General features: G+C 38.8%; 1 protein-coding gene across 2 annotated transcripts in view; it reads left to right on the top strand.

Moving 5' to 3' along the window:
• The window catches only part of Syt16 (synaptotagmin 16), a 97,195-nt gene extending 82,471 nt beyond the window's left edge, over positions 1-14,724 (top strand). For both annotated transcript variants that reach the window (XM_052186788.1, XM_052186787.1), the window contains exon 6: positions 14,411-14,724. In XM_052186788.1, the coding sequence (XP_052042748.1) occupies positions 14,411-14,724 (314 nt within the window). The remainder of the gene's footprint in view (positions 1-14,410) is intronic.
• Positions 14,725-15,391: the final 667 nt, after the last annotated feature.

Genomic DNA, 15,391 nt, shown 5'->3' with positions numbered 1-15,391 from the left:
TCTCTATGAGCTTGAGGCCAGCCTGGTCTATAGATAAAGTAGATCGAGGTACAGGACCTCCAGAGCTACATAGAGAAATCCTGTTTTGAAAAGCAGAGGATACATGCTCTACTATGTTCATAGCAGCCCTATTTATAATTGCCAGATGCTGGAAAGAACCCAGGTATCCCTCAACAGAAGAGTGGATGCAAAAAATGTGGTATATCTACACAATGGAGTACTATTCAGCCATTAGAAACAATGAATTCATGAAATTCTTAAGCAAATGGATGGAGCTAGAGAACATCATACTAAGTGAGGTAACCCAGACTCAAAAGGTGAATCATGGTATGCACTCACTGATAAGTGGATATTAACCTAGAAAACTGGAATACCCAAAACATAATCCACACATCAAATGAGGTACAAGAAGAAAGGAAGAGTGGCCCCTTGTTCTGGAAAGACTCAGTGAAGCAGTATTCAGCAAAACCAGAACGGGGAAGTGGGAAGGGGTGGGTGGGAGTACAGGGGGAGAAAAGGGGGCTTACGGGACTTTCGGGGCGTGGGGGGCTAGAAAAGGGGAAATCATTTGAAATGTAAATAAAAATATATCGAATAAAAAAAAGAAAAGCAGAGAGAGAGAGAGAGAGAGAGAGAGAGAGAGAGAGAGAGAGAGAGAGAGAATATTCTTTTCCTTTATAAGAGCCTTAAAGGAACTAGCCAACCAAGGTGTAATCTATTCTCTCACATCTAAAGTAAAATCCTAGGGGAGGGAGACTCAGCAGCCAAGGAAAACAATGATGAGAACACTAGACAGAACAAATACCACCTATACCAACCAGAGTCTCCATATCTTTCCTTCCTCACCAAATGGCTGAAACCAGAAGGTCTCATGATATTGAGAATATGTTCATGGTGGTCAGAGTTCACCAGAGTAACAGAACTTACAGAATGAATCTTTCTATAATAGAAAGGGGATTCATTAGGATGACTTACAAGCTGTAATCCAGCTAATCCAACAATGGCTGCCTATAAAAGGAAGGTCGGATAATCCAGCAGTTGCTCAATCTATGAGACTGGTTGTCTCTTCAGTGTACAATGGAATCCTGAAAAAGTAGGCTTTAATGCTAATGAAGTAATGGATTTACCGGCAAGAATGAGAACAAGCAGGCAAAAAAGAGAGAACTTCCTTTTTTCCATGTCCCATATATAGGCAGGCCATCAGAAGGTATGGCCCAGATTAAAGGTGGATCTTCCTATCAAAGATCCAGATTAAAAGTGGGTCTTCCTACTTCAAATGATTTATGAAAAAAATTCCTAACAGGTGTGCCCAGCCACCTGTGTTTTAGGTAATTCCAGATATAGTCAAGTTGACGATGATGAAGAATAGCCGTTACAGTGATAGAGGCTGGAACAGTCACGTTGCCCTCCTGGAAGCTCCTTATCTACTTTGGCATGTTCTAACATTTTGTCAGTTCCTTTCTTAGCTTCAACCTTAAGTGCTCCCCACCCCCCACCCCCCACCCCCACCCTCCCCACCCCTGCCCCAAATTGGCAAGTGTGTCCCATAATTTCACTGTTCACAAATACTGTAATTGCTGCTAAGGTGATATAGGCTTGTCTGCAACCCTTCTAGTGGCAAAGGAGAGTGCAGGTTCCCAGTTGAGAACAGGTAAGACAGGAGGATCTAGCATCTGGTAGCTCTCTGAAATCCCCCATGTGCTTTACAAGTGCGTTTGTATAAGTCACCAGTACCAATCAGAAGCATCTGATTGTCTCTTAAACTTGGTTTCCTGGAAAAGCAACTCTCTTGGAGTTTAGCAGTTCCCCTATGTTGTTAATCTAGGCCTGTCACCCAGTTATTACTTGGTCTTGACATTTGATTGAACATCTCTGAATTTTATTCCCATCTCTATTAAACAAAATTAACAAAGGAATTCCACAGACACACAAGCATTGACATCCTTTGAAGAAGTCAGCTATTCTCTTGCCACTTCTCCTTCTCCATCTCTGCTTTGCTTTCACTGATAGTGTGTTTCTGCACTGTGCATATATGTGTATATAGACACATATAATGGTGCTTGTCAAAAGCTATCATTAAGATGTCCCCTCCAGTTAGAACCAGCAAGTTTCCCAGCTTCTCAGCATGCTCCTGATTAGTCACACGTGATAATTACCACCTAAATGATAATGCTTAACCGCAGCAGTGTGTTAACCTTGTTAGGCAGTCACAATAGCAGAGGAGAGGAAAGGAAAACAGAAAAGCTAATCAGAGCTGCCTCTTGTTTGCTGTGAAGAGCATGTGGAAGCTGCTAGTACAGTGTACAAATGGAGCACAGGGGAAGAAGGAGTCAACAAATATGGCAGGCACGGGATGGAGGCCTTCTTTTAGAACCACTGCAATTCAATAGTGTAACCAATGTGTACTTGTAATAATGGTCATTCATTCATTCAATCATTCATCTGTTCACTTATTATCTTTATCTCTATCTGTCTATCATCTATCTATCTATGTATTTATGTATCTGTCTATATATGTATGTATGTATGTATCATCTATTTATATACATATCTATCTATCTATGTATCTATATATCTACATATCCATCTATGTATATATGTATTTATCATCTATCTATGTATCTGTCTATGTATGTATCTATGTCTGTCTATCTATCTATCTATCTATCTATCTATCTATCTATCTATCTATCTATGGTTTTGGTTTTCATTTATCAAGACAGAATTTCTCTGTGTAGTGCTGGCTGTCCTGAAACTCACTCCATAGACCAGGCTGGCCTCTAATTCAGAGATTCATCTGCTTCTACTCCCAAGTTCTGGGACTGAAGGCTTTTGTACCACCACCTAGCTTAATGGTCAGTTCTTATGAAGATTGAGATATGGTGCTAACATATCATGTCACACATGAATTTTTCTTTTTCTAGAAAATCTAATTAGTTATCACAGTAATCAAAGTTAGAAACTATTAGAAGTGGTTGGAAGATGGATTAAGCTGGCAGAATGTTTGTCCAGCATGCACAGAGTCCTGAATTCAGTCCTCTGGGCAGCATTAATCAGGAATGGTGGAATATACACTTGAGTGGAGGATCACAGCTCATCTTCTGTCACACACATGACAAGTTCAGACCAGCCAGGGATACATGAGCTTACTCTAAAAAAAATCTTAAAATCAGGAGGGAAAAAAGACTGCAGGGGTTTGTCCATTATATCTGAATGAAGACATTTTAAACCCCTTGTGACTGATCAAAGAATGAGGGTACACTAACTGAGGAGATACACATCTCAACCACACACAGAGCCAATACTGAAGGCTCACAAGATAACTACTCAACAAGTCAGCTTGTTCTTTGAACAGGAAAGAAATGGACATTTGTCTTGAAAGTCAAAAGGGTTTAATCATTGAAAGAATACTAAATAATATATGTCAGGAAGAAAGAAAGAAAAATTAGAAGGATGGAATGGATTCAGGAAGGAGTAAGAAAGACAGGAATTGACAAATCTGTAACTGAGTGTAAGCCTGCTGGATGGTGTTGGGAGTAGTAGTAAACATGACCAGCGTTTGGACTCAGACAAGGAGTGCAAGTCTAAGCTTACAAAGATGTAACATCAAGGATGGGAAAGAGCGCTGGAACTCAAACAATTCTAAGATCTTCATTTGCTTAAGAGATGATCAGATGTGTTCAATTTTTTTTTTGACAAAGATGTTAAGATCTAAGTCTTTTTTTGTTGTTTGTGTTTTTTTTTTGTTTTTGTTTTTGTTGTTTTTTGGAGCCAGGGTTTCTCTGTGTAGTTTTGGCTGTCCTGGAACTCACTTTGTAGACCAGGCTGGCCTTGAACTCAGAAATCGCCTGCTTCTGCCTCCCAAGTGCTGGGATTAAAGGCATGTGCCTGATGGCTAAGGATGTTGAACATTTCTTTAGGTGCTTCTCAGCCATTCGATATTCCTCAGGTGAAAATTCTTTGTTTAGCTCCATACCCCATTTTATAATAAGGTTATTTGGCTCTCTGGAGTCTACTTTCTTGAGTTCTTTGTATATCTTGGATATAAGCCCTCTGTCAGATGTAGTGTTGGTAAAGATCTTTTCCTAATTTGTTGGTTGCTGTTTTGTCCTTTTGACAATGCCTTACAGAAACTTTGCAGTTTTATGAGGTCCCATTTGTCAATTCTTGATCTTAGAGCATAAGCTATTGGTATTCTGTTGAGGAAATTTTCCCCTGTGCCCATGTCCTCAAGGGTCTTCTCCAGTTTCTTTTCTATTAGTTTCAGTGTGTCTGGTCTTATGTTGAGGTTCTTGATCCACTTGGACTTGAGCTTAGTACAAGGAGATATGAATGGATTAATTTGCATTCTTTTTGCATGCTGATGGCTGAGAAGCACCTAAAGAAATATTCAACATCCTTAGTCATTAGGGAAATGCAAATCAAAACAACCCTGAGATTTCACCACACACCAGTCGGAATGGCTAAGATCAAAAAGTCAGGAGAAAACAAGTGTTGTCGAGGATGTGGAGAAAGAGGAGCATTCCTCCACTGCTGGTGTGGTTGCAAGCTGGTACAACCACTCTGGAAGTCAGTCTGGTGGTTCCTCAGAAAACAGGGAATGATACTTCCAGAGGACTCCTGGGCATATACCCAGAGGATTCCCCAGCATGTAATAAGGATACATGCTCCACTATGTTCATAGCAGCCCTATTTATAATAGCCAGAAGCTGGAAAGAACCCAGATGTCCCTCAGCAGAGGAATGGATACAGAAAATGTGGTATATATACACAATGGAGCACTATTCAGCCATTAGAAATAATAAATTCATGAAATTCTTAGACAAATGGATGGAACTGGAGAAAATTATCTTAAGTGAGGTAACCCAGTCTCAAAAGAACACTCATGGTATGCACTCACTGATAAATGGATATTAGCCTAGAAGCTTGAAATACCCAAGACACAATGCACATATCAAATGGTGCCCAAGATGAAGAAAGGTTCCTGGTCCTGGAAAAGCTCAGTGCAACAGTGTTGGGGAATACCAGAACAGGGAAGTGGGAAACAGGGGGAGGGAAGAGGGCTTATGAGACTTTTGGGGAGGGGGGATCCAGGAAAGGGAAAATCACTTGAAATGTAAATAAAGAATATATCAAATTAAAAAAAAAAGGGCATGTGTCACCACGGCCCAGCAAGACCTAAGTCTTAACATGCCAAGGTACATAGGATACTTACATGAAAGTGTCTTTATGAAGCTTATTATAATTTCAATGAATATATAATTAAAATAAAATCTACCATCTTAACCACTGCTCTGAGGGACTCGTAGGAAGGGTCATGAGCGCATCTCCACTGTCTGACTCAGGAACTCTTCTACCTCTCAAGGCCTTGCAATCTACACACATTCCACACTAACTCATCCTCTTCTCCCCTCCCATCTTTCTAGACCTTTCCACTTTTACTTTCAAGACATACACATACAGGTGTTTTCCTGTTTACAGAAAACCTAAGATCCATAAATGAGAAAAGGCAATATTTGTCTTTCTGAGTCTGGCTTGTTTTGCCTAATAGGATGATGATTTCCAGTTGTATCCATTTTTTTCTGCAAACAGCATAATTTCATTCTTTATGGGCATATAAGATCCACTATTTATAGATATTATTTTTTCCTTAGCTTGGCTCTTGTGAACGGTTTTGCAGTAAACATGGCATGCAAGTGTTTCTGTGGCTTACTGAATCCAACCTTCAGTCATATGCCTGGGTTGTATGGATGGACTATATTTAGTATTCATACTGATTCCCATAATGGCTGTTCCAGTTTGCACCCCCTGCCAGGGTATATAAAGGTTCTCTTCTCCCCGACCCCTCAGTCTCTCCAGCATCTATTGTTTGTTTTTGAAATGACAGCCATTCTGAATGAGGTGACATGGAGTCTCAATATAGTTTTAATTTGCATTTTCCTGATGGCTAAATATGTTGAACATTTTTAATGGGCCTATTTGTCATTTGTACTTTGTCTTTTGAGCACTGCCTGTTCCTTCCATTAGCTTACTTATTGATTGGGCTGTTTGGTTTCTCACTATTTCATTGAGTTCTTTGGGTGTTTTAGTTACTCCTCTGTCAGAAGTGTAGCTAGTAACGATTTTCTTCCATTCTGAATGTCGCCTTTGCTGTACAAAAGTGAAGTGGTTTTTATGGAATCTCATTTGTCAGCTCTTGGGGTTCTTTCCTGGGCTATTAAAGTCCTTTTTATGAAAGTCTCTACCTGAACCTATATATTGCCATGTTTCCCCCAAGCATGGGCAGAGTCTTACATTAAAGTCTTTGATCCATTTCAAATTGATTTTTGTTGTTCTTTCCAAGACTTTTAGCATGAAAGGATGCTGAATTTTGTCAAATGCCTTTTCAGCATCTAATGAAATGATTGTATGGTTTTTTTCTTTGAGTTTGTTTATGTAGTGGATAGCATTGATGGATTTCCTTATATTGAACCATCCCTGCATCCCTGGGATGAAGCCCACTTGATCGTGGTGGATGATCGTTTTGATGTGTTCTTGGATTCGGTTGGCAAGAATTTTATTGAGTATTTTTACATCGATATTCATAAGGGAAATTGGCCTGAAGTTCTCTTTCTTTGTTGGATCTTTGTGTGGTTTTGGTGTCAGTGTAACTGTGGCTTTGTAGAATGAGTTGGGTAGTGTTCCTTCTGTTTCTATTTTGTGGAACAGTTTGAAGAGCATTGGTATTAGGTCTTCTTTGAAGGTCTGATAGAATTCTGCACTGAAGCCATCTGGTCCCATGCTTTTTTTGGTTGGGAGATTTTCTATTGACCCCTTTTATTTCTTTAGGGGTTATGGGCCTGTTTAGATGATCTATTTGATCCTGATTTAATTTTGGTGTTTGGTATCTGTCTAGGAAATTGTCTGTTTCCTCCAGATTCTCCAGTTGTATTGGTAGTAAGATCTGATGATTTTTTGAATTTCCTCAGTTTCTGTTGTTATATCTCCCTTTTCATTTCTAATTTTGTTAATCTGGATACTGTCTCTGTGCCCTTTGGTTAGTCTGGCTAAGGGTTTATCTATCTTGTTGATTTTCTCAAAGAACCAGCTCCTGGTTTTGTTGAGTCTTTGTATGGTTCTCTTAGTTTCTACTTGATTGATTTCAGCCCTGAGTTTGATGATTTCCTGCCTTCTACTCCTCCTGGGTGAATTCGCTTCTTTTTCCTCCAGGGCTTTCAGGTGTGTCATTAAACTGCTAGTGTATGCTCTCTCCATTTTCTTTTTGGAGGCACTCAGGGCTATGAGTTTTCCTCTTAGCACTGCTTTCATTGTGTCCCATAGATTTGGGTATGTTGTGTCTTCATTTTCATTAAATTCTAAAAAGTTTGTGGGTATTATAAAGCTAGATTAATAGGCTATACAAGAATTGGCTGTTTAAACTGATTTCGTGTTTCAAAGGACAATAATCAACATGAAGCCCAAGGCATGTGGAATCAGGAACTATATGGAGATCTTCTAGTCTTATGACAAATTTTGCTTTTAAAAACCTAAAACTATTCTCTAAAAGCTTATTAAAATTTTGAAATTTAGGAAAACAGGAAAGGAGAACTATTAATTTTAGATAACAACTCATGATGTGTGATAAAATCCCATATAGAGAATTATGATAATAAATAAATTGTATTTATATAAATGAATTTTATTTATTAATGAATAAAGTAACCCATAAGATATATAAGATATGTTAATATAGATTAGCCTATGATGCTGTAACGGATGAGCCCTACTGTCTTAGCACCTTACCATGCTAAGCATCTTTCCCTCACAGTCTAAAGGGAGTCATATGATTTCCCTTTAAGCTCAGACTAAGAACCATAGACCTTTCATTTAATAAGACAGAAATGTGTATTTCTCTAGGGGTGGGGGAGAGACAGTACAGGAAATTGTATTTGAATGGAATGGCTGGCAGTAGATATGACTGAAGAGGACAGTGCTACTCATATGCCACTGTTAAGAACTCAGTCACATGCTCCATCCACTTCAAATCACTGGGAAGGCTACAGCCTTAATTCGATATTCACCATAGATTAATATTCACCTGTCACCCTTTGATAGGCTCTTGTTTAACAAATAGTTTAAAATTTTAAATCTTTTGCTCTTTGGAGATGTAAAACAACTGAAAGGTCTGAATTTTTATGCTTTCTATTCCCTCTAACAGGGGTCAGTTCTACATGAGTCTGTTCTACTTTAATCCATTCTTTGTTAAGACTCACTTTTTCCTCTTATCCCCTTAAGTCAAGCACACCAAAGCACACACTTCTAAATTCTGGAGGTTTAGGATCTCTTTCCCTAGAACCACATGTAGGGTGAGCCTGTGTTTCCCCTTCTAAGATACAACAATATGACAGATGTGTCCTCTCGGGATATGTATTAGGACACTCCATCTTTCTACCCTCTGATCATACCTTGTTCACGAATTGGCCCTGACTTCTAAGTGAGTTCTCATCCTTGCTTTTCCCATTAAGACTTCCAGCTATTATGTCAGTCAGATTTTTGTCTAGAAAACAGAGAATTATTTAGGTACAATATGTCAGGGGATTTTCAGTATTAAGATCAGGCACCAGAAGACTGGAGGATAATTATCAGGAAAATTGTTTTTAGGCATCTGAAACATAGACGTCCTGGGACTGTTCTGTGTGGAAATATAAACTGTTTCTCAGGAGTTCTGAACACAATGGACAAGACTTCCTTTTGTCAACTACCAATGCCTATATTTTCCCTTTTCTTCTACTTGATCTCTTGTGGATAGCACTCATTAGTAGAGTCTAACTTTGATTTGACTGGAAGAAATTTAGGGGAAATTAGTTTTAGGGCTTTATGTCTCTGGCACAGGAGAGATCTTAGAAAGATGTGCACCTACTAATATGTACTCTAGAGGGAACTTTCTTAACTTGACAGTAACATTTCAGGCAGCTTAATAGCATAAGCTTAATAGCATAATAACATAGCAACAAAATAGGTAAAACTTGAAAGGAAGAAATGAAACTAACATTATATATAGAAAATCTTATTGCCTGCATCAAAACACAAGGTTATCTATAAATTTGTACAAATTTAGAATAATAACTATACTAAATCAGTTTATTCAAACACATCAGCAAAAGTTAACAAATTAAGTTTAAGAATATTAGTATTATAATGGCAATACATCATCTAAGATACCAAAGAATTACATTAATCTTGGGCAAGTGGGAAAATTATAAAAGGAATGGAAAACATTTTGGAAAAAAAACAACAGAAGGAAACTAAGTGGATAAGTTAATAGATATACTATGTTCCCTGATGAAGATATTCTATATGTTGTAAACATCAACTTTTTCTATATTAGCTTATATTTATAGAACAGTTCCAGTCAAAATTCCAACAGTTTTAAAATCTCTTAAATTATATTTTAATTGTGTGTGCATTGTGGTATGTGTATGTATGTGTGTGTGTGTGTGTGTGTGTGTGTGTGAGAGAGAGAGAGAGAGAGAGAGAGAGGGCATGTATAGAGTACAACTTGAGGGAATTTGTTCCCTCCTGTTCCCTCCTTCCACCATGTGGGTTTTGGGAAATTAAAATCATAATGTAAGGCTTGGTAGCAAGCACCTGCATCTACTACAGCATCTTATTGATCTCTCTCTCTCTCTCTCTCTCTCTCTCTCTTTACACACACACACACACATACACACACACACACACACACACACACACACACACGTATTTAACTTGATAGGGTGGTTTTGAAATTCATGTGCAATTAAATAATTCAAATAACCTAAAACTTAAAGAAACTGAAAAAAATCGCATTTTAAAGATGAATAGGATCATTCTGTATAAAGCATAAAAACACATTTTAAACATGACAAAGAGATTACCCAAAGCAGCAAGACATATTTTAAGATGATGATAATAAATATTTTCAAGCATGAACCCTGAAGACTGACTGGACATGGTCATGGGTTATATATTGGATAGTTTATTGAATATTATTTCTCATATAGAAAAAAAGCTCCTTATCTCCTACCAAAATATTAATTTTAGCCAGATTAAATTTCAAAGGAGAAAAATTAGAATTCATAGGGGAAACTACAAGAGAGTATGGACTTTGGGTAGGGTGTTTTAGTTGAAAAAATAAATAAATAATAAAGAATTCCCTGAGAAGAAAGACATTTATAAACTTCAAAATAAATTTTAAGATACTATAAAAGTCACTTTAAACACAATAAGAAGGAAAGCCACTGACAGGGAGAAAACATTGTTAGTAAATGCAAGTAGCAAAGATTTTATATCTAAAATTTCAAAGAACACAGACATCAACTCACATCTCTGGGAGAGACTGTTGACTAACAGCAGAGTACAAATAGAGAAAAACAGTCGCTGAAGCCTTTGTGTTTCTTGGCTGTTTCAAACAAATGTCCTTTACGAAAATGAGTAAACAAGTTGGCATTCATTAATCCATCAGAACAGTACATATGGAAAACAAATGCATCTGTCTGTCTCATACATGTAGAGATACTATTTAAAAATTTAACGCTGAGTGAAAAAGTTTATTTATCTAGGTGCTCGTTGTCATTGACTATGTTATATGCTAATTATATTTGTGTTCCCCAAGTATATGAGCCATCTCTCAAAAGTATGTTCTATTATAACAAGTATCCAAAGTGTAACATATGGAAATGCAAGCTTAGAAGAGTCCTTGGCTATGCTAGTGCTCTCCAATGAAATTGTTTGTCATGATAATCCTTTACAGGTTTTCATTTAAAGACGTTTGTGTGCTTTTGGTTAACAACATATTTCTGCCGTATAATAAAATACTGATGTATTTTCATCATTAAACTGCTGCATAATTACCACAGAAGAAAAAAATTATGATTTAAGAAGATAAACACCAGAGTGATAAATATGTTATTGTACAAAACCACCATTAAATATTGTACTGGCTGGTTTTGTGTGTCAACTTGACACAGGCTTGAGTTATCACAGAGAAAGGAGCTTCAGTTGGGGAAGTGCCTCCATGAGATCCAGCTGTGGGGCATTTTCTCAATTAGTGATCAAGAGGGGAGGGCCCCTTGTGGGTGCTACCATCTCTGGGCTGGTAGTCTTGGGTTCTATAAGAAAGCAAGCTGAGCAAGCCAGGGGAAGCAAGCCAGTAAGAAACATCCCTCCATGGCATCTATATCAGCTTCTGCTTCTTGACCTGCTTGAGTTCCAGTCCTGACTTCCTTTGGTGATGAACAGTAATGTGGAAGTGTAAGCTGAATAAACCCTTTCCTCCCCAAATTGCTTCTTGGTCATGACGTTTGTGCAGGAATAGAAACCCTAAGACAAATATATTTTTGATTTCTTTTTGTTTACATGTGGTAAAGATCTGTAAACACCCATGGAAGTGATAAACTTTAACTTTAGAGTTGAACATGCCAGAAGAGGACTGCTTAAGAATCAAACAATATAGTTTGTTTTGAGACAGTTTTACTATATAGTTTAGTAAGTCCAGGCTAGCTTCAAACTCTAACAACCCTTCTGACTTGGCCTCTCGTGTGCTGGCATTACAGATGTGAGCCATTATACCCAACTTCTTATTTCCTAAAAGGCAAACAAATCCAGAAAATGTCAGTAGCAAATGTGAAAAATGCTAAAGATCACAAATGGGAACAAGTGATATTAGTTTCTATTTTATATATGCATTTAAAATACTTTATAAGTATTAACATACTAAAAAGGAACAGAGTTAAACAGCCAACTTCTTTTCACTTGACATATGTCCTAGATATTTGAGTCACACAGACCCCTGTTCTGGAAGCTTACTCTGTAGTAGTTGGTAGAACATCCCTTGAAAGCACACTGCATTAGTTGGTACAGCATCCCTGGCAGCTCACTGTGCATTAGTTGGTACAGAATTCTGGAGGCTCACTGTATGGTACTTGGTCCAGCATCCTTGGAGGCTGGCTCTGCAGTAGTTGGTAGTCTATAGTGTTGTAAATGGGCAAGTATTTTGAATAGGCTCTTTCTGTGACTCTATTTCTTTAGGGTAAATGCCTTCTATAGTCTAAATGACATACTCTTGTGTCTTGGTAAATTGGGGTTATGGGCTATTATAAATAAAATAAAAATATATTTCCAGAGATGCTTCATTGACCATTTTCAGACTTTTAACTACAATTTCTGTTTCTAACTTAGATGCATGCTTCTCTTTAAACATGCAAAATGTTAGGGCACATGTGGCCTTTTTCTTATGCCATGAGACAAATGGCGAGGCAAGTCACTAAAGCCCTGAGGGATTCTGACCCATTTAAGCATTTGATGACGGGCCTGAGTTACTAAAGATGCAGTAAAGATCTTTGAAACATCATAAGATAATTTTTTTTTTTGCTCAATATTGTTTTGTAACTCCTGTGATCAATTTCTAAAGAAATAAAATAGAAATAAAATAGGGCTCATTTGAGTTGGGTATTTGGCCAGCTCTGGACTCTTTCTCTACCCAGTCCGCCGGTGCACTGGAGTCAGTGTGGGACCCCAGAAGACTCTAGTTGTGTGTCTCCAGCTTCCCACAGGCAGGAATTCCTGGGTACATTGACTAAAGCTTCCCTTTTTGAACTGGACAGTGTCTCTTCCTTTGGTCAGGTGCCCCTGTGTTGAATTAATTGCTTATAAAATGGTCTTTGGGTGCCATGTGCCTATGTCACACGGTGGTGATGTTAGTGGTAAGTGGCCTTTCTTGTAATTAGAGATCTATCCTGAGACAGGCTGAAGTTCAGAATTTTCATTGGGAAATGAGCAAGTCTTTGAAAGATCAACTCCATCCCCACTGCTCTTGCTGGCAGAGGCTCGCCTGAGCAGATCCATGCCTGCGCCTGCGCCTGCGCCTGCGCTGGGTGAGCTTGTGTACAGGGTCCCTGCCTCCGCTGTGCAGCTGCAGGGGCGCAGGCTCATTCCCATTGTGGGTCTGTTGACAACTTTTCCCGGGGAACAGTTTGAGGAGTGGAGAGCCCTGTTTCTGAGACAGAGAAGTGTTTTCACACCTGAAGTGCAATCTCACACCTTGTGTTTCTCAGCAGATAAGTGCATAAAATAACACATCAACCCGGAATAGAAAAAAGATCAACGCACAAAGAAACCCGTAGGTTGTAATTTGCTTCCCGCCTCACAGTGCTCTGAGAGGAAATTACAGAGATCTGGGTTTACGCTTTTGAAAAGTTTGACTGGTGGGTAGCTGGAGAAGCGAGCTGCAAACCCCACGCTTCTGCCTGCACTGAACAGAGAACAGACAGGGAAAACTTAGGAACACCTAAGTTGATTTTTTTCTTCTTAATGGTATCATGCATCTAAGCTAGAAGCAAAACTTTTGTTAAAAGTCCAAAAATTATCAATAAAGTGATTTTAATAACATAGATTTGTGAGGATAATTTTCTTTGTAATGATTCATTCAGAAATTTTAGCCAAAGTAGATGATGTTAGTAAAATTTGGATGCTTTCTTTTTCCTTTTGGCAACTAAAAATAGGAATTAGTCAGTACTTGATAGTATTTGAGTAGACGGGTCTTAAAATGGGTGGTTTTACTTGAGCTTTTTGTTTGAAAACATGAGATCGAAAGAAAACAAAGGTTTAACTTTCTGTCTGTTCATGAATATTCATCATAAAATAGTTGTTGAAAGTCTAACCCCAGTCAGTTACTAGGCCAGCCACGGGGATTTGATGCCTAGCAAGGCAACTCTTCTCTTTTCCCTTGAGGGACTGGCAGTTTGCAGACTAGAAACTGCACTGTGATGATGAGTGCTGAGGTAGGGCCAATGAGGTGTTGTTGGAGGCAGAGTCAACAAGGATTCTGGATAAGGTGTTCAAATTCAACTGTGCTGGTAGAGGTTAGGGGAAAGTGGGTGGCCTCTGGGGTATTGGTGGGGCACACAGAGGAGTGGGTGAGAAGCTAGAGTTTCAGCATGAGATCATCCAGAGACTTGGTAGACTTTATGGAGAGCAAGAAGCAAAGATACACTCCAGTCAAGATATAAAACAACCATTTGGCTATGGAAGAATGTCCCCACATGGAGAAAAGAATGCATATCCAATCAAGACCTCTCTGAGTTCTTGGCATGGCTCCCATTGCACATGTTCCTGTGCACCTCCACACATACTCTGTACAAAGACGGGTTCTTATGTGCTACATGAGTGTGCCAGACTGTGAGTTTTACGAAACAATAGACATAAGGCAACAATTCTTTTCCTTAATAATATATGTAAGATGTGGTGGTCCAGCAGCAAAGACCAGGCCTGAAGAATACTCGGGCCTTCTTCATTTGCATGAGGAAATGGGAAGTCAATGTGAAGATGACAACTTAGTGCAGTGCAAAGCACTGATGGTTTCTCATCCTTCTCTTGTTTGCTTTTCCTATAGATACATATGGAAAACTCTTCCTTCTCAACTGTGTGGGTCAAGAGATGTCCCGCTGCAAGACGTCCATTCGGCGTGGCCAACCCAATCCTGTCTATAAAGAGACCTTTGTCTTCCAGGTTGCTCTCTTCCAGCTCTCGGATGTTACCTTGATGATTTCTATTTATAGCAGGCGCACTATGAAGCGCAAAGAGATGATTGGCTGGATTGCCCTGGGCCAGAACTGCAGTGGGGAGGAGGAACAGGAACACTGGGAGGAAATGAAGGACAGCAAGGGCCAGCAGATCTGCCGGTGGCATACATTGTTGGAATCCTAGGTGTACCAACAGCATTCGTGTGCTCAGTCAGCCTTGATTATGTGACAGCAAGCCAGATCATTGGGGTTGGAGGGGCTTTCAAATTGAGAAATTTAACTAATCTTAGGTCATTCTGTGGCTTGGGACAGTTTCAAAGTTTTGACTTGAGTTTAAATGTTGTCATGAAAGGAAACCTACATACTCAGTATGGGAAATTTTATCTGGTTGAGACCACTGGTTTTGTCACAATCTGTGCTAATGGATGATTGTGTTTTGGTTCACACTGTGTGGTGTGGCTTCTTCTTGCTGTCTCTCTTTGCTGGGAGAATAGCCTGAGATTTCAAAGGAGCTATAAACGTTACCATTTTCCATCACTGAGGTGTATGAATCAGACTCTTCCCAGTGTTCCAAATTCCAAAACAGAAATGAATCAGATGCTGAGTGCTACAGAAGGATGTAACCAATCCACAATCCTCTGTCACCCCTATTCTCTTTATGAAAAACAAGCCCTGTTTACTTAAAAGGTAATCGTTATAAACTTGTGGTGTAAAATAAATTTGTATTCATGAAACGTCTGTTTTTTATCTCAATTAGATATGACAATTTCTAAAAGAATTGTGTTGGACAAATCATCTTGACTCTGTAAAACAGTTAAAAACTGACTGCTATCTAACCTGTCTTTTCTTGA

Source organism: Apodemus sylvaticus, chromosome 6 (genome assembly GCF_947179515.1).
Source record: "Apodemus sylvaticus chromosome 6, mApoSyl1.1, whole genome shotgun sequence".
Taxonomy (NCBI): domain Eukaryota; kingdom Metazoa; phylum Chordata; class Mammalia; order Rodentia; family Muridae; genus Apodemus; species Apodemus sylvaticus.
This window is presented reverse-complemented; position numbering and strand designations above follow the sequence as displayed.